The sequence below is a fragment of the Carcharhinus amblyrhynchos genome, chromosome 2 (assembly GCF_965287045.1).
Source record: "Carcharhinus amblyrhynchos chromosome 2, sCarAmb.v2.hapA, whole genome shotgun sequence".
NCBI lineage: Eukaryota > Metazoa > Chordata > Chondrichthyes > Carcharhiniformes > Carcharhinidae > Carcharhinus > Carcharhinus amblyrhynchos.
Window position 1 is genome coordinate 41,933,084 of NC_137325.1, and position 25,783 is coordinate 41,958,866.

Sequence of the window (25,783 nt, forward strand, 5' to 3'; positions counted from 1 at the left end):
AAAGTTTCACTATCTCTGCAGCCACTTCCATTAAGCTGTGCAGTTCACCTAATGACTTGTCCACCTTTAGCCCCTTGAGTTTCTCTAATACTCAATCCCTTGTGATTGGAATTTTTGTAAGTTCTACCACGTTAGTTGAAATCTGCCTGTATGATATCTGAATGTCTTCATCGGTGAAGACTGATTCAAAAACTTCATTTTGCATAGCCGCCATTTCTTTGGTTGCTGTTATCAATTCAGCGTAGAGATTCCACGTTTGGATGACACTAAGATAAGTGGCAGACCAAAGTGTGCAGAGGATGCTGAAAGTCAGCAAAGGGATATAGATAGTCTAAGTGAGTGGGCGAGGATCTGGCAGACGGAGTACAATGTTTGTAAATGTGAGGTCATTCATGTTGATAGGAATAACAGCAAAATGGACTATTGTTTCAATAGTAAAAAAATTGCAGCATGCTGCTGTGCAGAGGGACCAGGGTGTCCTTGTGCAGGAATCTCAAGGAGTTGGTTTGCAGGTGTAGCAGGTAATTAAGAAGGCAAATGGAATTTTGTCCTTTATTGCTAGAGGGATGGAATTTAAAAACAGCGAGGTTATGTTGCGGCTGTATAAGGTACTGTTAAGGCCACACCTGGAGAACTGTGTACAGTTTTGGTCTCCTTACTTGAGAAAGGATATACTGGCAGTGGAGGGGGTGCAAAGGAGATTGACTAGGTTGTTTCTGGAGTTGAGAGGGTTGGCTTATGAGGATAGACCGAATAGACTGGGGCTATATTCATTGGAATTCAGAAGAATGAGTGGAGATCTTGTAGAAACATATTAGATTATGAAGGGAATAGATAAGATAGGAGCAGGGAAGTTGTTTCCACTGGCATGTGAAATTAGAACTAGGGGGCATGGCCTCAAAATAAGAGGGAGCAGATTTAGAACTGAGTTGAGGAACTTTTTCACACAAAGGGTTATGAATCTGTGGAATTCCCTGCCCAGTGAAGCAGTTGAGACTACTCATTGACTTTTTAAGGTAAGGGTAGATGCATTTTTGAACAGTAAAGGAAGTAAGGGTTATAGTGAGTGGCGGATAAGTGCAGCTGAGTCCACTAAAAAGATCAGCCATGATCTTATTGAATAGCGGAGCAGGCTTCAGGGGCCAGATGGCCTACTCCTGCTTCTAGTTCTTATGTTACTTAACCAGTCACTTCCCAATTCTATATCTATAGAAACTCTTACTGTTTGTTTTTAATGCTGCATTCAAGCTTTCTCTCAAAATTATTTTTCTCCCTAAATTCTTCCTGGAGCTCTGACCTATCAGTAACCCTTGCCACTTTCTATATCCTGCTTTTCAATTTGACAATATCCTTGACCTTTTTTGTTAACCATGGATTTTGCCTGTTTCTTGTGGAATCTCTCTTTTTGATTTGGATCAAGAATGCATTCAGTAGAGCTCTTATGCCACACTATGTTAACTCAACATTATTATGCAGCTCTTCTTTGGCGCCTTTCCAGCCCTAGTTGATGCTCTGTAACTACAAAGCTTAAATATTTTATTCAGCATTTCCATCTCATCAAAGAGCTTTCAGACCAATTCATATCAAACAGCCTGCTCTGAAAACTCTGCTCGAATTTGACAGATGTGACACCAAAGCAGCTTAGAAAGTGCACAACATTCTAAAACAATCAGTTGCAAGAGGTGGATACTCAGCGAGACCGTAAGAACATAAGAAATAGGAGCAGGAGTAGGCCATCTAGCCCTTCGAGCCTACCCCGCCATTCAATAAGATCATGGCTGATCTGAAGTGGATCAGTTCCACTTTCCCGCTCTCTCCCCATAACCCTTAATTCCCTTGCCTACCAAAAACCTACCTACCGGTGACTTAAATATATTGAACAAGGTAGCCTCCACCACTTCAACAGGTAGAGAATTCCAGAGATTCACCACCCTTTGAGTGAAGAAGTTCCTCCTCAACTCTGATCTAAACTGCACCCCCCCCCTTATTTTGAGGCTGTGCCCTCTAGTTCTGTTTTCCTTTCTAAGCGGGAAGAATCTCTCTACCTCTATGCTATCTAGGCCCTTCATTATCTTGTAAGTCTCTATAAGATCCCCCCTCAGCCTACTAAACTCTAATGAGTACAGGCCCAGTCTATTCAATCTCTCCTCATAAGCTAACCCCCTCATCTCTGGTATTAGCCTGGTGAACCTTCTGTGTACTCCCTCCAAGGCCAATATATCCTTTCGCAAAAATGGGGACCAAAACTGCACACAGTACTCCAGTTGCGGCCTCACCAGTACCCTGTACAGTTGCAGCAAGACCTCCCTGCTTTTATATTCTATCCCCCTCACTATAAAGGCCAACATTCCATTCACCTTCTTGATCACCTGCTGCACCTGCAGACTGGGTTTTTGCGATTCGTGCACAAGGACCCCCAGGTCCCTCTGCACCGTAGCATGCTGCAGCTTTTCCCCCTTTAAATAATAATCCCTCCTACTATTATTTCTACCAAAGTGGATAACCTCACATTTGCCAACGTTATACTCCATCTGCCAGATCCTCGCCCACTCACTCAGCCTATCCAGATCTCTCTGCAGACTTTCCACGCCCTCCACGCAATTCACTTTTCCACTCATCTTCGTGTCATCAGCAAGGACCATGGTGTCCTTGTGCATCAGTCGCTAAAAGTCAGCACGCAGGTACAGCAGACAGTAAAGAAGGCAAATGGTATATTGGCCTTCACAGAATCCCTACAGTGCAGAAGGAGGCCATTTGGTCTCTCAAACCCGCACCAACAACAATCCCACCCCAGCCTATCCCTGTCACCCCACGTATTTACCCTCTAGTCCCCCTGACACGAAGGGACAATTCAGTGTGGCCAATCAACCTAATCCGCATACCCTATAGCAAGAGGATTTGTGTATAGGAATAGGGATGTTTCACTGCAATTGTATAGAGTATTGGTAAGGTCATGCCTGGAGGATATTGTATGCAGTTTGGTGTCCTTTTCTGAGGAAGAATGCTTTGCTACAGAGAGAGTGCAGCAAAGGTTTACCAGACTCATTCCTGAGATGGCAGGTCTGTCATATGCGATGAGACTAAGTCAGTTAGGATTATATTCATGGGAGTTTAGAAGAGTGAGAGGGAATCTGATAGAAGCTTACAAAATTCCAACAGGATTAGACAAGGTTAAGTCAGAAAGAATGTTCACAATAATGGGGGAGTCCAGGACTAGAGGTCATTGTTTGAGAATAAGAGGTAAACCTTTTAGGACTGAGGTGAGGAGAGATTTCTTCATCCAGAGAGTGGTGAATCTGTGGAATTTACTACCATAGGAAGTAGATGAATCAAAATGTTATGTGATTTCAAGAAGAAATTAGATAAAGCTCTTGGGGTTAAAGGGACCAAGGGATGTGGGAGGAAGATGGAATCAGGATGTTGAATTCAATCAGGATATGATTCATTTTGGTAGGACAAACTTGAATGCAGATTACAGGGTCAATGGCAGGGTTCTGAGGAATGTGGAGGAACAGAGAGATCTTAGGGTTCATATCCACAAATCTCTGAAAGTTGCCACTCAAGTGGATAGAGCCATGAAGAAGGCTTATAGTGTGTTAGTGTTTATTAACAGGGGGTTTGAGTTTAAGAGCTGTGGGGTTATGCTGCCACTAGACAGAACCTTGGTGAGACCACATTGGAATATTGTGTGCAGTTCTGGTCACCTCACTATAAGAAGGATGTGGAAGCATTGAAGAGAGTGCAGAGAAGATTTACCAGGATGCTGCCTGGTTTGGAGGGTAGGTCTTATGAGGAAAGGTTGAGAGAGCTGGGGCTTTTCTCTTTAGAGCGGAGGAGGATGAGAGGCGACTTAATAGAGGTTTATAAGATGATGAGGAGGATTGATAGAGTGGATGTGCAGAGACTATTTCCTTGGGTGGATGTAGCTGTTACTAGGGGGCATAACTATAAGGTTCATGGTGGGAATGTTGGAGGGATGGCTGAGGTAGATTCTTCACACAGAGAGTGGTCGGGGTGTGGAATGCACTACCTGCTAGTGGAGTTGGAACTTTAGGAACTTTCAAGCGGTTATTGGATAGGCACATGGAGTACACCAGAATGATAGGGAGTGTGATAGCTTGATCTTGGGTTCAGTCGTGGCTCGGCACAACATCGAGGGCCGAAGGGCCTGCACTGTGCTGTACTGTTCTATATTCTATGATGTGATCAGCTATGGTCATAATGAATGGCAGAGCAGGCTTGAAGGGCCAAATGGCTTACTTCTGCTTCTAGTTTTTATAAACCATATCCAATCTGTGTACCACATTTTCTTGAGATTTGTCCCTCCATTCTTTGAGGTATATTCTTTATAGACTAACAGTGGTGAAAAAATTATCCTTGTTCATCTCAGTGGCAAAAGTAAAAATATCATGAAATGTCTCTCCCAATGGTCTATTATAACTTTGATTGAAATGCAGGAGAAATGGTGTTTACAGCCATCCATCACATTTCTGTCTAACAACTGTTATAGTTGGTGAATAATCAAGAGTCCCAGTGGAAATTGCAAGCTGGTCCTCAACAGTGAAAATGTAAGGCAAGATGACGAAATAGAAGAAAATGAATAACTTGTTGGTTTCTCTCCTCAGATATAAAGTCTTGATGCGGAACCTTTCTCTACCTGATGATTTAAAAGGACAGTGTGCTGCATTACTTTATTGTTACGACAACACTAATACAGAGTGGCAGCTTGGGAAAACAAAGGTAAATTGGGTTGAAGACATGTCTTTTGCTCTGCAAATCATGTCCTGTCATGCAGTGCATATCAGAAAGAAGGAATCTGTTTTTAATGTTCAAAAATTATTGGCATTCTAATTTTCAAGCAAATTCCTTCCTTACAAAGATAAAAGTAAATTACTGCAGATGCTGGAATCCGAAACAAAAACAGAAAATGCTGGAAAATCTTAGCAGGTCTGGCAGTATCTGTGATGAGAGGATAGAGCTAACATTTTGAATCTAGAAGATCTTTCATCAGAGCTTTCCTGTCTTACAAATGTATTTTGCCTAGTAACACTGTCTTTTATGAATAATAATTTATGTAACAAATTTTATGAAGCTAAAATAATCCCTAGACTTGGCTCAGTACTTCAATAAATTTAAAAACAGATCACTGGTCTTCCATCCAAAACATTTTCACGCCTTCTTCTCAACCTAGGGTGTTAGACACATGTTTGCTGCTTAATTTCACATTGTTTCATAGAAATTCTGCTGACATTTAACATTTACCCTATTATTCAAAGAACAAAGGACAGTACAGCCTTTCACCCCTCCAAGCCTGCACCAATCACATTGTACTATCTAAACTAACTGCCTGTATGCCTTTATTCTTCACCTATTTATGTATCTATCCAGATAAGTCTTAAATGTCACTAATGTCTCTGCCTCAACCACCTCACTTGGCAGTGCATTCCAGGCCCCAGCACGCTTTGTTTTTTTAAAAAAAATTCCCCTGCACATCTCTACTGAACCTTTCCCCTCTTTCCTCGAAATTGTGCTCCCTTGTAATTGTCATTTCTGCCCTGAGGAAAAACTTCCAACTATTCACTTATCTATGCCTCTCGTAATTTTATAAACTTCTATCAGGTTGCCCCTCAGCCTCCCATCTTTCTGGGGAGAACAATCCCAGTTTATTCAATCTCTCCTCATAACTAATACGCAGGTAGCGTCCTGGTAAATCTTTTCTGTACTCCCCCCATGTCCTTCTGATATTGTGGTGACCAGAATTGGACAAAGTATTCCAAATGTGGCTGAATCAATGTTTTATATAACTGACATAATTTGCCAACTTTTATACTTGAAGCCCTGTCCGATGAAGGCTCGCATGCCATATACTTTCTTCACCAGCTTTTCTACTTGTGCTGCCACTTTTAAGCATCTGTGGACTTGTGCTCCCAGATCTCTGTGTGTGTTTATGTTCCTGATGGTTTTGGCATTTGTTTTATAATTCCCACCTGAATTGGATTACCATAATGCATCACCTCGCATTTGTCGGGATTAAATTCCATCTGCTATTTCTCAGCCCAATTTTCCAGCCTATCTATATCCTGCTAGATTCTCTGACAATCTTCATCACTATCTGCAACTCCAGTAATCTTCATATCATCTACAAGCTTGCTAATCAGACCAGCTACATTTCCTTCCAAGTAATTTATACATAATACAAATAACAGAGATCAGAGCACTGATCCTGCAAACACCATTAGTTACAGACTTCCATTTAGAAAAACACCCTTCCGCCGCTGCCCTCTGTCTTCTATGGCCAAGCCGGTTCTGAATCCATCTAGCTAGTTCACCCTTGATCCCGTGTGATTTTAACCATTTGCACCAGCCTGCTTTACTAAAGTCCATGTAGACAAAATCCATGGCCAATTATTCATTGTAATGATATTGACGAGACCTGAGAAATCTGTATTTGTGTTCCATGCCAGTGCACTAATGTCAAGCTCAGCTTGCAACATTTGACAAATGATTGGCTTACTGGATAAACACAGGTATTGATGATTAACTAAACAATACAGACAAGGAAGCCATGTGTTCTATTCCCAATGTGTGCTGATAGTTGTGTTTAGTATAGTTCACTTCACTGCATGAGTTTGGGAGAGAAAGATGATTAGCCAAGGTTCTTGCTGCTGCTGCTTCTTAAAATGCACATGTGAAGATAAATCATAACATCGCAGAAACTTGCAGCACAGAAAGTGTCTAATCAGGTGATCATGTTTCTTTGAAAGAGCATTTATGCTTAGACGCACATCCCACTTTTTGTCAGAGACGAGTTCCTAATCCTTATGTGTGAAATTAACCATAGAGATGCCACCTGCAAGCCTGCTTACACTTGTTCTTCTAACTCTCATACTTCTGTCAGACACAGGAGGGTAACTGCCTCATTATAAATTCGTACTTTCTAGGACGGAGGGCAAGAAAACATTGTTGCAGTCCTCAGTGGTCTTTCAACGTTCCACATATCAAAATATCTTTCCCAAATTCCAAAGTGCACGTTTTAAAATCAACCCTAAATCTCTTTTTGGCTTTCAGCCAATTAGATTTATCTCAAAGCAAACTAGTAAATCAATCAAAATGTTTAGATGTAAGTTGGCTAATATTGTGTTAGAAGACAATGACTGAATGATGCCAACTCGTTTTCCATCATTTGAAACGCAGTATATATCTCTGCCGTGAGCCAACCCCCTGGAATTTTTTTATTACTTTAAGGTGTATATTCGCATTTGAGTGGATTGAAAAGTCTGTAATGGAAAATGGTCATGATTCCGTCTGGCACAAACAGAAATTATAGGAACGTCTTTTGATGAGTGGAGAGTTACGTATCCTACATATATTTACTTTGCACAGGTTTTCATACGGGAGTCACTTGAACAGAAACTGGAGAAGCAGCGTGAAGTTGAGGTTTGCAAAGCTGCCATGATAATACAGGCTCATGTCCTCGGCTATCTGGCAAGGTAAGCTTGAACATTTTGAATGTTACAATGAGGTTTATTTATTAATATTTGCCTGAATTTGTTTAAGTCCATGTTCTAACTAGATGAAATGGTGCAACTTGTTTAATCACTTCTCTATAGATCAGTGATATCATCATGGCAAACGTATTTCAAGTCTATATTGCATAGAAAATAAATGCATTGAGTTATTTTATTGTTATGACAACACTAATACAGACTGGCAGCTTAGGAAAACAAAGGTAAATTGGGTTGGAGACATGTTTTTTCCTCTGCGAATCATGTCCTGTCATGCAGTGCATTTCAGATGGAAGGAATCTGTTTTTAATGTTCAAAAGTTATTGGTACTCTATTTTTGAAGCAAATGTGTGTTTTATATATTATTTAAACAAAAGGTTTTCTCATCCCAAACAGGAAACAGTACAAAAAGATTCTGGACATGGTTGTCATAATTCAGAAAAATTATCGAGCTTTTTTCTGGAGAAAGAAGTTTCACCACATACGGAATTCCACAATAATATTGCAGACGTACCGCCGAGGTCAGCTGGCACGCAGGCACTATAAACAATTACTTGAAAACAAAAGACAGGAAGAAGAGGTGCAGAAAAGAAAACAGGAAGAGAGGTCTGTATCTTACTGTGTATCTTCTTGCCCCAGCAACCAACAAATTCCTTTTTGTTTCTTTTTAAAACAACACTTTTTAAAGGAAAGTAATGAAATTTCAGTATATGATAGTCTCTGCTTCCTGGTGATTAAGTCAACCTTTGTTTCAATTGCAGCTATTTATTGTTTGTTGAACACTGCCACCACAATGAGACTGGCAAAACTAATGCATTCTGAAATGTATATTTATGATTTAAAGCATTAGCTTAAAGTATATTTAAAGCATTAGTTTTTTACATTCCTTATATTTATTATTCATTTTCTGTATGTGGGTGTTGCTGGCTAGGCCAGCATTTATTGCTTACACCTAGTTGCCCTTCAGAAGGTAGTGGTGAACTGCCTTTTTGAACTGCTGTGGCCCCAACGGTGGAGGTACACTCAGTGCAGTTAGGGAGGGAGTTCCAGGATTATGACCCAGCAACAGTGATGGAACGACAATATATTTCCAAGTCAGGAAGGTAAGTAACTTGGAGAGTGTGAGCAATAGGTAAAGATGTTGTTAACACATATATTTGTAGAGCATAGAGAAATAGCTTGAAGTTAAATAGATTGGATATAGTTAGGCATATTGATAACCCACTTTATGGAAACAACTGTGAGTTTAGTCACAAACATAGGACATAGGGTTCGATGCTGCTAACACAGCAATAATTAGGGATAATAAAAAGACTGCCTGTAATGTAGAGATAACATCAGAGATGTGGTGTGCAGTGAAGCATACACCACATCCTGCAGGAATGTAAGAGGCCCACGTTATAAAAAGCAAATGGTCTGCAAGATGTGTTGTTTCTACAACTAAGCATAAAAGGGGAAAAGGTCACTGAGATGGTTGGGACAGCAGTGATTAAGTTGGCAAAGGATTGATTACCGCCAATCTGAACTGGACATGTAACAGTATTGGATAAGATGGATGAGTTTGCTAATGCACTCTTGTGATAACAGGAGACATTGTTAGATGGGATAGGAACTTAGGGCACCTCGAGCCAATAGGAGAATGTCAACACATAGATGGGACAGGGACCACCAATTAGGAGAGAACATCACATTGCAAAGCCATCACAATGCTTGTAAAAAAGGTATAAAATGTGCTGTAAATCTATGTGAGGTGTGCCTATTTCGCTAGACACCCGGTCTTGCAAGAACGTCAAATAAAATCTTGCTCCTTCAGAACTTGACTTGACTAAATTGTTTAACTGTGAGCTGTGTTTCTCACAAGAGGAACCTCCAAGTAGTGGTATTCCCAGGAATCATATATATGATTTTTCCTGATTGCTTTTCCTGAACGCTCGCTAACTAGTTACGAAATCACTGTTATGAGAGCCTTTTCTGCAAAGTAATATTGCCTAGCATGTGTATTTTCAGTGCAATAAATGCTGCTTTGATTTCAAAATGGCGTCTGTGGCACATGTGCCCACTCTGATGTTGGCCACACTGGAAGCTGTTTTAGTAAGGGTATTTGCACAGAGTGCATGTGCCAGAAGCATGTAGAGTGGCCACGTAGTGTTGTTATTCACCATGTAAAAGAGATTTGATTAGTGGTGTGATTTTCCTACCTTAATCTTACACAGATTAATAGATGTTCAGCAGCAGGAAAGAACCCCACCAATACTAATGAAAGGGGTCATCGGTTACTTGCCGTTAGATGCTGATTAATATATTTTGGCTGTTGCTGAGGTTATAACAGTGTTTGACGAAGCTCTGATGAAGGGTCATCTGGATTCAATGTTGGTTCTATTCCCTTCCCACAGATGCTGTCAGACCTGTTGAGATTTTCCAGCATTTTTGTTTTTGTTTCAGATTGCAGCATTCAAAGAACAAAGAAAAAGAAAATTATAACACAGGAACAGGCCCTTCGGCCCTCCAAGGCTGCACCAACCATGCTGCCTGGCTTAACTAAAACCCTCACGCTTCCGGGGACCATATTCCTCTATTCCCATCTCATTCGTGTACTTGTCAAAGTCACTACTGTATCTGCTTCCATTACCTCTCCCGGCAACGAGTTCCAGGCACCCATCACTCTCTGTGTAAAATGCCTCGTACATCTCTTTTAAAACTTGCCCCTCACACCTTAAACCTATGCCCCCTGGCAATTGACTCTTCCACCGTGGTAAAAAGCTTCTGACTATCCACTCTGTCCATGCCTCTCATAATCTTGTAGATTTCTATCAGGTCTCCCCTCAACCTCCATTGCTCCAGTGAGAACAAACCAAGTTTCTCCAATGTCTCCTCATAGCTAATGCCTTCCATACCAGGCAACATCCTGGTAAATCTTTTCTGTACCCTCTCCAAATCCTCCACGTCCTTCTGGTAGTGTGGCGACCAGAATTGAACACTATATTCCAAGTGTGGCCTCACTAATGTTTTTAAAGTGTCAACATGACTTGCAAATTTTTAAACTCAGTACCACACTCTCCGTTCCTTTCATACCCCACTGTTGAGCCAGTGTTAATCATCTGCCTTTAACAGTGCAATTGGTTTAAGAATGTAATTGCTAGTACAACATAATTTCTGATGCATTGTCACAGCCTTGTCACTAGCTATATAGCAAGCAACTGAGTAGTAGGCAACCAGCAAATCTCTTTCTGGCCATGTTGTCCACAATCAATTTGTTCAACTGCAGTACCAATTCAACCCAATGAACCCAATTCAGTATTCAACAACCATTGTTATGGGGGATTTTAACTTTACTAACATTGATTGGAATTGCTATAGCTCTAGCTCATTAGAGGGGTCAGTTTTTGTTCAAAGTGTGCAGGAAGGTTTTTTGACTCAATATGTAGATAGGCCAACTAGAGGTGAGGCTATATTGGACTTGGTGCTGGGAAATGAGCCAGACCAGGTGCTAGACTTGGAAGTTGGTGTGCTTTTTGGTGATAGTGACCACAATTCGGTTACGTTCACCTTAGTGATGGAAAGGGATAGGCATGAACCTCGGGTCAGTAGTTTTAGCTGGGGGAAGGGTAATTATGAGGCCATTAGGAGAGAATTAGGAAGCATTGGTTGGACTAGGAGATTACAGGGACTAGGAACGTCTGAAATGTGGAGTTTTTTCAAGGAGCAGCTACTGCTGGTCTGTGATAGGTATGTCCCTGTCAGGCAAGGAGGAATTGGTAGGGCTAGGGAACCGTGGTGCACAAAAAAAGTTGATTTGTTGGTTAGGAAGAAGAAGGAGGCTTATGTTCGGATGAGGCTTGAGGGCTCGGGTAGTGCAGTAGAAAGCTTTAGATTGGCTAGGAGGGAGTTGAAGAGGGAGTTAAGAAGGGCTAGAAGAGGGCATGAGATGACTTTGGCTGATAGGATTAAGGAGAATCCTAAGGCGTTCTATAGGTATGTCAAGAACAGAAGGTTGGTTAGGGCAAGATTAGGGCCAGTTACAGACAGTAGGGGGAAGTTGTGTGTGGAACCGGAAGAGATTGGAGAGGCATTGAACCATTATTTCTCTTCGGTGTTCACGCAGGACGATATGAATGTAGCTGAGGAGGTCACTGGGGTGAAGGGGTGTAAAATAGAAAGTATTGCAGTTGATACAGAGGATGTGTTGGATATTCTAGAAGGGTTGAAAATAGATAAGTCCCCTGGTCCAGACGGGATTTACCCTAGGATTCTATGGGAGGCAAGAGAGGTGATTGCAGAGCCACTGGCTCTGATCTTCAGGTCGTCGTTGGTCTCTGGTATAGTACCGGAAGATTGGAGGACAGCGAATGTTGTCCCATTGTTTAAGAAGGGGAACAGAGACTTCCCTGGGAATTATAGACCAGTGAGTCTTACTTCTGTAGTGGGCAAGGTTTTAGAAAGAATTATTAGGGATAGGATTTATAGTTATTTGGAGAGTAATGAATTGATTAGAGATAGTCAGCATGGTTTTGTAGCGGGAAGGTCGTGCCTTACTAACCTTATTGAGTTCTTTGAGAAGGTGACCAAAGAGGTGGATAGGGGTAAGGCAGTAGACGTGGTATATATGGATTTTAGTAAGGCGTTTGATAAGGTTCACCATGGTATGCTTCTGCAGAAAATGCAGATGTATGGGATTGGTGGTAATTTAGGTACTTGGATCAGGAATTGGTTAGCGGATAGGAGACAGAGGGTGGTGGTAGATGGTAATTATTCATCATGGAGTTCGGTTACGAGTGGTGTGCCTCAGGGATCTGTTTTGGGGCCACTGCTGTTTGTAATCTTTATTAATGATCTGGATGAGGGTATAGTTGGGTGGATTAGTAAGTTTGCTGATGACACCAAAGTCGGAGGTGTGGTAGATTGTGAGGAAGGGTGTCGAAGTTTGCAGGGTGACTTGGACAGGTTGCAGAGCTGGGCCGCGAGGTGGCGGATGGAGTTTAATGCGGAGAAGTGTGAGGTAATCCATTTCGGTAGGAATAACAGATGTGTTGAGTATAGGGCTAACGGGAGGACTTTGAATAGAGTGGAGGAGCAGAGGGATCTAGGTGTATGTGTACATAGATCCCTGAAAGTTGGGAATCAAGTAGATAAGGTTGTTAAGAAGGCGTACGGTGTCTTGGCGTTTATTGGTAGGGGGATTGAATTTAGGAGTCGCAGCATCATGTTGCAACTGTACACAACTCTGGTGCGGCCGCACTTGGAGTATTGTGTGCAGTTCTGGTCCCCACATTACAGGAAGGATGTGGAGGCTTTGGAGAGGGTGCAGAGGAGGTTTACCAGGATGTTGCCTGGTATGCAGGGGAGGTCCTATGAGGAGAGACTGAGGGATTTGGGGTTGTTTTCACTGGAAAGAAGGCGGCTAAGAGGGGATCTTATAGAAACATATAAGATGATTAGAGGTTTAGATAGGGTGGATGGTGATAGCCTGTTTCCTCGGATGGAGAAAGCTAGCACGAGGGGGCATGGCTTTAAATTAAGGGGGGGTAGTTATAGGACGGATGTCAGGGGCAGGTTCTTTACCCAGAGGGTGGTGAGGGACTGGAATGCCCTGCCTGCTGCAGTTGTAAATGCGCCTAGTTTGGGGGCGTTTAAGAGATTGGTGGATAGGTTTATGGACGAAAAGGGATTGGTTTAGATTAGTGGGTCAATGTTTTTTTTTAAAAATAAGACTGGTCGGCGCAACATTGTGGGCCGAAGGGCCTGTTCCACGCTGTAATGTTCTATGTTCTATGTTCTATCCTACACTTTACATTCCGTCCCTCTGTAAGTGATTATCACAATGTCCCTTCGGCCAGAATAAAAGCTAATCCAAAACAAATACTGTAGCCAACTTTATGGAGTGAGTTTTCTGGAATGAAAATGTGAGACCCCAAAAATACCAACATTGGGCAATGTGTTAATTTAAAGGCATTGATCTGAATGCAAGGAATGATCACTCTGCTCCCAGTTGAAGCCAATTAAACACAGTTTAAAAGCTCATGAAGAGCTGGTCAGACGCTGATCTTGTCATTTTTAAAGAGACAGACAGATTGTCCATGCTGTATAGAACTTAATTGAATTAATACGTGGGACATATAGGAATTATACTGTAAATGGTAGAACCGTTAGGAGTATTGACAGGCAGAGAGATCTGGGCGTACATATCCACCACTTACTGAAAGTGGCAACACAGTTGGGTAAGGTAGTCAAGAAAGCAGATGATGTGCTTGCCTTCATGGGTCAGGGCATTGAGTGTAAAAATTGGCAGGTCATGCTGCAGCTGTACAGAACCTTAGTCAGGCCTAATTTAAAATATTGCATACAATTCTGGCCACCACACTACCAGAAAGATGTGTATACCGTGGAGAGGGTACAAAAGAGGTTTTCTAGGATGTTGCCTGGTTTGGAGAGTATTGGCTATGAGAAGAGGTTGGATAAACTTTCTCTGTTCCCACTGAAACAATGGAGGTTGAGGGGTGACCTGATAGAGATAGAACATAGAACACTACAGCACAAACAGGCCCTTCGGCCCACAAGTTGAGAGACTCTTCCCGCTCAAAAAAGACAGTAGGACTAGGGGGCACAGCCTCAAGATAAAAGGGGGGCGGTTTAGAACGGAGTTGAGGAGGAACTTCTTCACTCAAAGGGTGGTGAATCTCTGGAATTCTCTGCCCGTTGAAGTGGTGGAGGCTGCCTCGCTAAATATTTTTAAGACGCGGGTTGATGGGTTTTTGATAAGAGAGGGGATTAAGGGTTATGGGGAGAGGGCGGGAAAGTGGAACTGAGCAGCGACAGATCAGCCATGATCTTATTGAATGACGGGGCAGGCTCGAAGGGCTAGATGGCCTACTCCTGCTCCTATTTCTTATGTTCTTATGTTCTTATAACCTCCAATCCCATTAGATCCCATATACTCATCCAGAAGTCTTTTAAAAGACCCCAGCGAGTTTGCCTCCACCACCACCGACGGCAGCCTATTCGATTCACTCACCACCGTCTGAGTTAAAAACTTACCCCTAACATCTCCTCTGTACTTGCTTCCTTGCACCTTAAATCTGTGAACTCTTGTAGCGACCATTTCAGCCCGGGGAAATAGCCTCTGAGAATCCACCCTATCTATTCCTCAAATAGAGGAAGATCATGAGTGGCATAGACAGCGTGGAAAGTCAGATGATCTTTCCCAGGGTAGAAAAATCAATACTAGAGGACATAGGTTTAAGGTGCATGGGGAAAAGTTCAGAGGAGATGTGCGAGGCAAGTTTTTCACACAGAGGGTGATGAATATCTGGAACGCACTGCCTGGGGAGGTGGTAGGAGCAGGTACGAAAGCAGCATTTAAGGGGCAAGTAGACAAATACATAAATAGGATGGGAATGAAAGGATATGGACTTTGTAAGTGCACATTGTTTTAGTTTAGGCAGGTGTCAAAATTGGTGTAGACTTGGAGGGCTGAAGGGCCTGTTCTTGTGCTGTACTTTTCTTTGTTCTTTGACACGAAGTCAGGGTTATGGGTAACAACCTATCAGCCAGCAAGCATTATAATCAATATTTAAATATCTTATTGATACTTTGTTTTATTTTAAAATATCTTTTACAGAGAAATGCAAAAACGAGAAGCAGAACTCCTCATACAACAGGTAATGAATAAACTGTTGCTTCATTTTTCCTGACCAAGTTCCGAAAATCAAGTTCATTTTCTCAGATCAGTTGAGATGTTAAACTTGGAAGTGATTGTCTGCTATTAATATACTTTTTCCCTATATTTATCTATTTGAAACTTTTTCCATTGAATCTTGTTTTGCAACTGACTTTACTGAAGCTCTATAGGACAAACAGGAAATATAAATTAAAGCATTTTGTGTGTCTTTTGAAAGAACATTGTGGATAAGACCTTAATTGTCTGTCAAGTATTTTTGATCAAATTAATTTTTTAAAATATTTTTAAACTGTAAAAGAGTCATCACCCAACCTACCTATTTCCCAGATTTAGTTCTCCAGTTTTTCTATCATATGCTTCTATTTGAATCTATTTTTTCCTACCTTTCAAGTATGAATAACACCCATTTTATGTTCTGTTTAAAGGTATCTGCAATTCAAATGGGGTTTCTTTATACTTGAATATTGATAAAGGTGTAATTGGGTTTTCTAATAACCCCACATTCTCTTTAAGTTTCAAAATTCCATATTTTTCATGCATTTTTTGAACAATAGAATTTATAACACAAACATGCTGGAAAATCATATTATGCAGTGACATACTGAAAATGTTCACCAACTGGCCCCAATCTATCCATTATAATTTGTACCCCTACTTGTTGATATTCTGTGCTGTGAAGAGAGGAAATTTCATACCATCTATAACTTTGTCAACACAGGACTCAAACTTCCCATTGCTATTCACCTGAGGCTCCTGAGATCTGCCCTATATATTTCAGCTCTTCCAGAATTCCCTACCTGCATTCTATCCTGCACATGTCGTCATTATTCTTGCTGATCTCCACTTGTTTCTTATTTCTTTCTGTATTGATTTCATCATCTTCAAATCTTTAAGTGCTTCTATCCTTATACAATCATTCACACCCTTGACTCTTAACTGCTATCCTTTGCATTCCCCATTCCCTACACCTTAACGTTTATAGTGATCCGTAATCTTTGACCACACTCTGGAAATTCCCTCTCTGAACTGCTTCACCATTTCGCACCTTCAAAATTCATCTTAAAACATATGAACTGACACACGAACACGGTAAAAATAGGAGCAGGATTTGGCCCAATGGCTTTCTTTGTTCATGAAGATGTCTCTATCAGCTCTGCTTCCCTAAATATCTCCATTCTATGATTTCCTAATGCCCCAAAATTTATAAATCTCAAAGTCTTGAATATACTCATCATCTGAGCGTCTGCAGCCTTCTGGGGTAGAGAATTTTAAGATTCACAATTCGTAAAGAAATTCACAGAATCATATAGTTGTTAAAGTGCAGGGGGACGCCATTTGGGTCCGCACGCACCAGTTCTCCGAACAAGCATCATGACATAGTGCCAGTCCCCTGCTTTTTTCCAGTACCACTACACATTGTTTCTATTCAAGTAATCATCTAATGGCTCAATAACTTGATTGAACCTGTCCACCACAATTCCAGGTAGTGCGCTCCAGACCTGAACTACTTGTTGTGTGTCGCATATGTTCCTTTTGCAAATCACCCTAAGTCTGTGCTCTCTTATTCTTGATCCCTTTACAAGCTGGAACAGTTTGCCCCAATCTGCGTTGTCCAGCCCCTCATATCACTTTGAACATCTCTATCAAATCTGCTCTTCACTCCAAGGAGAACACTCCCAACCTCTCCTATCTAGCCTCATAACTGAAGTTTCTCATCCCTGGAACTATTCTTGTAAACCTCTTATGCAATCTATCTAGCACATTCATATCCTTTTTGATAGTGTGCTGCCCAGAACTGTACACAATATTTCAGCTGAGGCGAAACTAGTATCTTGTGTAAGTTCAGCATAACCTCCTGCTCTTCTACTCCATGTCCCTATTAATAAAGCCCAAGATATTGTGTGCTTTATTTATTAATTGCTCTCTCCCTCTATTCTTGATGATCTATGCATATATATGCAGGCAGGCCCCTCTGCTTCTGCATCCCCTGAAGAATTTTACCCATATTTTATATGGCACAGTGGTTAGGACTGCTGCTTCACAGCTCCAGGGACCTGGGTTCGATTCCTCGCTTGGGTCACTGTCTGTGTAGAGTTTGCACATTCTTTCTGTGTCTGCATGGGTTTCCTGCGGGTGCTCCAGTTTCCTCCCACAGTCCAAAGATGTGCGGGTTAGGTTAATCGGCCATGCTAAATTGCCCTTTAGTGTCCCGGGATGTGTGGGTTGGAGGGATTAGCGGGTAAATATGTAGGGATATGGGGATGGGGCTTGGGTGAGATTGGGGTCAGTGCAGACTCAATGGGCCGAATGGCCTCTTTCTGCATTGTAGGGTTTCTATGATTCTATTATATCGTGTCTCATGTGCTTCCTACCAAAATGCATCACCTCACATTTCTCTGCATTGAATTTCATCTGCCAATAATCTGCCCACTCCACTAATTTGTTTATGTAATTCTGAAGTTCTACATTAGTTAGTTAAACACACTTTCTCCTTTTCCTTGCTGTCTCTTCCTGATCAACTCACGTTTTCCATTCACTATTAATTCTATCTGGAATAATTGTTTCTGAAAACTTGCCCACTAGTGATGTGAAACTGACTGGTTTGTAATTGCTGGGGCCATCCTTTCTTGAACAGGGACATAACATTTGCAGTTCTCCTTCACCACCTCTGAGTCAGAGAAGACTGGAATTATCAATTTTGAGCACCTCTAGGACAGAATTTCCTCAGCTTTCACCATTTCCAGAGTAGCATCTACCTCTACCTCCTTGATAAAGACAGATACAAAGTATTCATTTAATACCTTAGCCATGGTCCCAGAGTCCATGTGTAAATCCCCTTTTAGATTCCAATTGCTCCAACTTGTTTTCCCACCCTTTTACTATTTATATACCTATGGAAGACTTGGGGATCCTGTTTATGTTGGCTGCCATCTTTTCTCATTATCCCTCTTCACTTCTCGAATATGCTTTTTCAACTCTCATCTGAACCTTCTGTATTATTTTTTGGTTCTCAATTGTATTTTCTACCTGAGACCTGTCATAATCCTACTTTTTCTTTGTTACATTAATTTCCAATTTTTTCATCCAGAGAGCTCTAGATTTGATGCAATTTAGGATACTTGACACTTCCACAAAGAACATTACAGCACTGGAACAGGCCCTTAGGCCTTCCAAGCCTGCACTGACCATGTTGCCTGACTGAACTAAAATCCCTTACCGTTCCAGGGAACATATCCCTCAATTCCCATCCTATTCATGTATTTGCCCTTAAAAGTCACTATCGTATCTGCTTCTATTGTCTCCTCCGGCAGCGAGTTCCAGGCACCCATCACTCTCTGTGCAAAAAACGTACCTCATACATCACCTTTTAAACCTTATCCCTCACACCTTAAACCTATGCCCCCTAATAATTGACTATTCCACCCTAGGAAAAAGCTTCTGACTATCTGTCCATGCCTCTCATAATCTTGTAGACTTTTAACAGGTCGCCTCTCAACCTCCGTCGTTCAAATGAGATCAAATCAAGTTTCTCCAACTTCTCTTCATAGCTAATACCTTCCATACCAGACAACATCCTGGTAAATCTTTTCAGTACCCTCTCTAAAGCTTCCACATCCTCCTGGTAGTGCGGTACCCAGAATTGAACACTGTATTCCAAGTGTGGCCTAACTATCGTTCTCTAAAGCTGCAACATGAATTGTCAATTTTTAAACTCAGTGCTCCAGCCAATGAAGGTAAGCATGCCATATGCCATCCTGACTGCCTTGTCCACCTGTGTTGCCACTTTCAGTGACTTTTGTACCTGTACACCCAGAAACCTGTGCCTATCAAAGGCTGTCATTTACTGTATATTTCCCATCTGCATTTGACATTCCAAAATGCATTACTTCACATTTGTCTGGATTAAATTCCATCTGCCATCTCTCCGCCCAAGTCTCCAACCAATCTATATCCTGCTGTATCCTCTGACAGTCCTCATTGCTATCCGCAATTCCACCAACCTTTGAGTCATCTGCAAACTTACTAATCAAACCAGTTACATTTTCCTCCAAGTCATTTGTATATATTACAAACAGCAAAGGTGCAAGCACAGATCCTTGAGGAATGCCATTTATCACAGCCCTCCATTCAGAAATGCACCTTTCCACTGCTACCCTCTGTCTTCCATGACTGAATCAGTTCTTGCCAACTCATCTCTGATCCCTTGTGGCTTCACCTTCTGTACCAGTCTGCCATGAGGGACCTTTGTCAAAAGCCTTACTGAAGTTCACGTAGGCAATGCCCACTGCCATACCCTCATCAGTCATCTTTGTCACTTCCTCGAAAAACTTGATCAAGTCAGTGAGACATGACCTCCCCTTCACATAACTATGTTGCCCGTCGCTAATATGGCCACTTATTTCCAAGTGGGAGTAAATCCTGTCTCAAAGAATCCTCTCCAATAATTTCTCTACCACTGACATAAAGCTCACCGGCCTATAATTACCTGGTTTATTTTTGATCTATCCTTCTTAAATAAAGGAACAACATTGGTTATTCCTCCTTCAATGTATTGACATTTTCTAGTGTCCACACACCTATCCCTGACCTCAACATCCATCATGTCCTTCTCCTTGTGAATATCAAAACAAAGTACTCATTAAGGATTTCACCACTCCCTTCGGTTCCTTGTGTAACTTCCCTCCATTGTTCTTGAGAGGGTCTACTCTTTCTCTTGCTACCCTCTTTCTCCTAATATATGCGTAAAAAGCCTTGGGATTCTCCTTGACCCAGTTTGCTGAAGACATTTCATGACCCCTTTTAACCCTTCTAATTCTTCATTTAAGTTCCTTCCTACTTTCAATCCTCTAAGGCTTTGTTAGTTTTTTGATACTTCCTTTTTCCTTTTGACTAAGCTTACAATTTCCCTTGTCATGTATGGTTCCTGAATCCTTCCATTTCTATCTTTATATTTTTGTGGAGACATGCCTGCCTTGCTCTTCAATCACTCGCCTTTAAAAGCTTCCCACGTGTCAGATGTGGATTTGCTGTCCCAGTCCATATTGCCCAGTTTCTATCTAATTTGGATCTATTTGGCCCTCGCCCAATTAAGCACCCTCACCCGAGGGCCACTCTTGTCCTTATCCACGACTATCTTATGGGATTATGGTCACTAAGCGCAAAATGCTCCCCCACTGAAACATCGATCACCTGGCCTGGCCCATTCCCCAATACCAAGTCTAGTATGGCCTCCTCCCTGGCTGGATTGTCAACATACTGAATCAAAAAGCCCTCCTGGACACATCGCACAAATTGCTCTCCATCCAAGCCCCTGGCTGTAAGGGAGTCCTAGTCAATATGGGGGAAGTTAAAGTCACCCATTACAACTACCCTGTTTTTTTCACACCTTTACCGTATCTGACTACACAACTGCTTCTCTGTCTCCTGCGGGCTGTTGGGAGGTCTATAGTATGCTCCCAACATTTGTGATTTAACCCTTATTCCTGAGCTCCACCCATAATGCCTCACTACAAGATCCCTCCAATGTCTCCTCCCTCAACACAGGTGCTCCCGAATCAGCAATGCAACTCCCCCGCACCCTTTGTTTCCCTTTCTGTCCTGTCTAAAACAACAATATCCTGGAATGTTAAACTGCCAATCCTGACCCTATTTTAACCATGTCTTCGTAATTACAATTACATCATCATCCCATGTAGTAATCCAGGCTCTCAGTTCATCTGTTTTACCTGTTATATTTCTTGTATTGAAGCAAACCCACTCCAGATCTCCAGTCCAGCTGAGCAGTGTGGCTTCCCTCTGCCTGCTCTTACTCTGCACTAAGTTTAACTCAGTTTCACTTTTCTCCCCAGTGGCTAGGCTTACTGGCCTGCTGTTCCAATTTCCATTCCTCGCCACACTAGTTTAAACCCTCCCGAACAACATTAGCAAACCTCCCGCCCAGGATATTGGTGCCCCTCCAGTTCAAATGCAACCTGTCTTTCTTGTACAGGTCCCACCTTCCCCAGAAGACATCCCAGTGATCCATATATATAAAGCCCTCTTGCCTACATCAGGTCTTTAGCCACATGTTCAACTCTACTATCTCCCTGTTCCAAGCCTCACGAGCATGTGGCACAGGGAATAGAAAGGTTTGTTTCCCCTACCTTTCCCTTTTGAGGAAATCTACCATGACTGTGTCCAGTTTTGAAAGTAACTCATTGTTCAGCTAGTTTTTCCCACCAACCTTTCATTCCAGTTCCCAGCTCTGTTCTTGCTCCATTTGAAGTCAACTCTCTTCCGGTTAAATATTTTTATTCTGGATTGTCTATTTTCCTTTTCTATCATCATCCTAAATATGACAATAAAATGGTCACTGTTTCCTTAATGTCCCCCACTGACATTTGATCTACTTGGCCCACCTAATTTCCAAGAACCACGTGTTGTTTTACTGAGCACATACTACTGTCCAAGGTTTTCCTGAACACAATGTAGGAACTTTTGCATCCCTCCCGTCTTTACATTACCACTATCCCAGTCGACCTTCAGGTAATTAAAGGCCCCATTAAAACTACTGTATGATGTTTACATCTCTCTGTAGATTTGTTCTTCGTAGTCATGATGTGGGTAAGCCGGCGTTGGACTGGCGTAAACACAGTAAAAAGTCTGACAACACCAGGTTTTAGTCCAACCTATTTATTTGATATATTATTTGTATATTATCAAATAAATAGGTTGGACTAAAACCTGGTGTTGTCAGACTTTTTACTGATTTGTTCTTCTGCATCCTTCTCACCTGATAGTGATTATTGACTACACCAAGCAAATGAAATTCCCCCTTTTTGTTCCTTAACTCAAGCCAAATGGACTCTGTCCTTGAAACCTCTGGGACATCCTCTTTCTCCAGCACTGCAATACTCTCATTATCAATACTGTCCTCCTTTCCTGCTTTTCTTCCTTTATCTGTTATCACAGCAACATCATATTTCCACCAAGCAATCTGCACCAGTAACTTCCCAATCTTATTTCCTCTACTTTGTGCATTCAAATACATGCACAGCAACTCTGATTTAGACATCAAGATATTCTGCTTTACTCATTTCACTATTCATTTACTATTCTCTGTGCTAGAACTTGATGTCCTTCCTGGTATTTTGTGCATACTAGTATTCCTCTCTAATATTTCCTTTTGCGCTTCCCACACCCTTGCCAAGTTCGCTTAAAGCACTAGCAAAATGCCCCACAAAAAACTCAGTCACAGCTCTGTTCATCTGTAGTAGGTGTCATCTCCCCCAAAGCAAGTCCCAGTGTCCTAGGAATGTAAAACCCTTCCTCTTGCACCATCTTTCAGCCACACAGTCATCTGCCTTATCTTCCTGTTTCTGTATTCACTGTCACATTGTTCATTGGCACTGGGAATAATCCGGAGATTACTACATTTGGCATCCTGCTTGCTCATTTTCTGCTCAGCTCCTTAAATTCTGATTGTGGGAGCATATCCTCCTTTCCACCTAAATTATTGGTACCAATGTGGATCACCACCAAACATCCCTCCCCTCCAAGGGGACCAACCTCTACATCTATCCTATCAAATCCCCTAAGAATTTTATAGATGCAGTCTTCTACAATCCAAGAGGCTCAGTCTCCTCGCAGAAGATATTTTACCCCTGAGACAAGTAAATTTTATCCTTCCATAGGTAAGGAGACCAAAACTGTACATAGTACTCCAGGGATGCTTTCACCAAGACCCTATATAATTGCAGTAAGACTTCCTTACTCTTCCACTCCAACGATCTTACAATAAGAGCTAACATGGCCTTCCTAGTTGTACCTACAAAATCATTTTTATGGAAGATTGTGATGTATTTATTTGACTTTTCATATTTTTTGGCCTTTCAATTTATTTAACCAGGCATTTATCTTTATATTTAATTTTCAAATCACAGCCTGAAGAAGCCCAGATGCGTCAAGAACAAGCAACCATCCTGGTGGCTCAGAAGAAATCAGCACAAAATAGCCAGCTGGAAAAGCAAGAGAACAGGCAGGTGGAGGAGATATTGCGGCTTGAGAGAGAGATTGAAGAGCTCCAACGTCAGAAAGAGCAGCATGAATCAACACTCACCGAGAAGTCGCTTATACAACTCCAGCAACTTCGAGATGAGGAGTTAAAGCGACTGGAAGATGAAGCATGCAGAGCAGCTCAGGAGTTTCTGGAATCACTGAACTTTGATGAAATTGACGAATGTGTCCGCAACATTGAAAAGTCTCTTTCTCAGGACAGCAAATACCAGTTACATACCTCGGCTGTACCAGACCCTGCTATAAAGCCTACTTTTAATTTTAACCAACCTTACCCTGAAGAAGAGGAAGATGAGGGCTTTGATGCTGATGATGACGCATTTAAGGACTCACCAAATCCTAGTGAGCATGGGCATTTTGATCAGCGTACTAGTGGAATCCGGACAAGCGATGACTCTTCTGAAGAAGACCCATACATGAATGATGCAGTGGTGCCTGTAATTGCCAGTAATGAGAGTACTGTTCTGGCTATCACTGCTCCAGATCCAATAAACCACAGTAAATTAACAAGCGGTGAGTCAACCTACTGCATACCTGAACAGGTAGATGATGGTCAGGAAAACGTTGTTGAGCTAATTCCTCCAGATGATGATTCAGATTATGATCAGGATGATTATGAAGATGGAGCCATTGCATCTGGCAGCAGCGTAGCCTTCTCAAATCCTCGCAGCAGCCAGTGGTCACCGGATTATCCATATCGCTATTCCATGGGGACCTACAATAGTTCTGGAGCATATAGATTAAGCTCAGAAGGGCCACAATCATCCGTGAGTAATTTATATATCCTACTCAAGCAATGAATAAGATCAGTCTGCTATCAATAAAATCAGCAACCTATTCTTGAAAATCTCTTGAATGCATCATTGTTCCATTAATGTTGAGAATTTTCATTGTTGTTTTCAGTATGTTTGTGACTATTGGCTTGGTAGGTATGGATGTGATCGGTGCAACTTGTGGGCCGAAGGGCCTGTTTGTGCTGTAGTGTTCTATGTTCAATTTTCAGGCAGTCACCACTGTAGCTAATGATGGCGTGCAGGCTAGTCGCTGTGACACCTATGAAATCCTGAAATAAATGTAAATAGTATCCAGTACTATATTGTAGAAGCGAGTTGCCAACCAAGGAATAGTGAATTACTGATTTACTTATCTGCACTCAAACAAGAGTACCACTTAACAACCCAGGAAGTATTTTAGAGAATAGCATGGTATCCTCTGGAGGATGCCATTGTGGTTCAATTGCAAGTACTTAAAAATTATGAGAAATTATTATATTCCTGTCCAACAGCCAAAATCCTTAGAAGCTGTTTTCCTCAATCTGTTTTACCTAATATAAAGTTAATGTTGTTCCTCTGTTAAAGAAAGGAAATAGAGATAATCCAGGAAAGTATAGACTGGTGAGTATCACATCGGTGGTTAGGAAGCTACTGGAGAGGAATCTTAGGGATAATATTTATGCGTATTTGGAAGAGCATGGCATAATTTGGGAAGGTCAGCATGGCTTTGTGCAGGGCAGGTCACCTCTTATTAACTTGATTGATATTTTTTGAGAAGGTGATGAAGGTGATTGATGAGGGTAGAGCAGTGGAAGTTGTCTACATGGATTTTAGTAAGGCTTTCAACAGGATCCGTCATGAGTAGGCACATCCAGAAGATTAAGATTTGATTTTCTTTGATTTGATTTATTATTGTCACATGTATTAGTGTACAGTGAAAAGTATAGTTACTTGTATGCTGCACAGACAAGGGAAGTAAAGGAGGGAGTGCAGAATGTAGGGTTACCACCGTAGCTAGCGTGTAGAGAAAGATCAAGTTAATATGAGATTGGTCCTTTCAAAAATCTGATGGCAGCAGGGAAGAAGCTAGTTTTGAGTCAGTTGATACATGATCTCAGACTTTTGTATCTTTTCCCCGACGGAAGAAGATGGAAGACAGTATATCCAGGTGCATGGAATCCTTGATAATGCTGGCGAGGCAGCAGGAAGTGTAGATAGTGTTAATGCATGAGAGGCTGGTTTGAGTGATGGACTGGGCTTCATTCATGACCCTTTGTAGTTTATTGCAGTCTTGGACTGAGCAGGAGCCATACCAAGCTGTGATACAACCGGAAAGAATGTTTTCTATGGTGCATCTGTGGAAGTTGGTGAGAGTTGTAGCAGACATGCCAAACTTCTTAAGTCTCTTGAGAAAGTAGAGGTGTGGGTTTTCTGTGGATACTCCAGTTTCCTCTCACAGTCCAAAGGTGTGTGGGTTAAGTGGATTGGCCATGCTAAATTGCCCCTTCGTGTCAGAGGAAATAACTAGGGTTATGGGGTTATGGGGATAGGGCCTGAATGGGATTATGGTCGGTGCAGATTCAATGGACCTTCTTCTGCACTGTAGGATTCTATGTTGGTGGGCTGAAATTGAACCTGGGTCCCTAGCACTGTGAGGCAGCTGTTCTAACCACTGTGCTACAGTGCCGCCCCAGTGAAAGTCAAAAGAGTAGTGGATGATTAAATTGGATCATTGCATCCTATAAACATTGCTCAGGGAGTTTTATATTCTTGGC

At 41.8% G+C, this 25,783-nt stretch overlaps 1 protein-coding gene across 1 annotated transcript in view; it reads left to right on the forward strand.

Annotated features, from left to right (window-relative positions):
• Positions 1-25,783, forward strand: part of myo10 (myosin X) — a 351,157-nt gene that overhangs the window by 279,582 nt on the left and 45,792 nt on the right. The window contains exons 21-25 of the mRNA XM_080204973.1: positions 4,626-4,740; positions 7,384-7,490; positions 7,902-8,111; positions 15,121-15,160; positions 23,103-24,002. Coding sequence (XP_080061099.1) covers positions 4,626-4,740; positions 7,384-7,490; positions 7,902-8,111; positions 15,121-15,160; positions 23,103-24,002 — 1,372 coding nt within the window. The remainder of the gene's footprint in view (positions 1-4,625; positions 4,741-7,383; positions 7,491-7,901; positions 8,112-15,120; positions 15,161-23,102; positions 24,003-25,783) is intronic.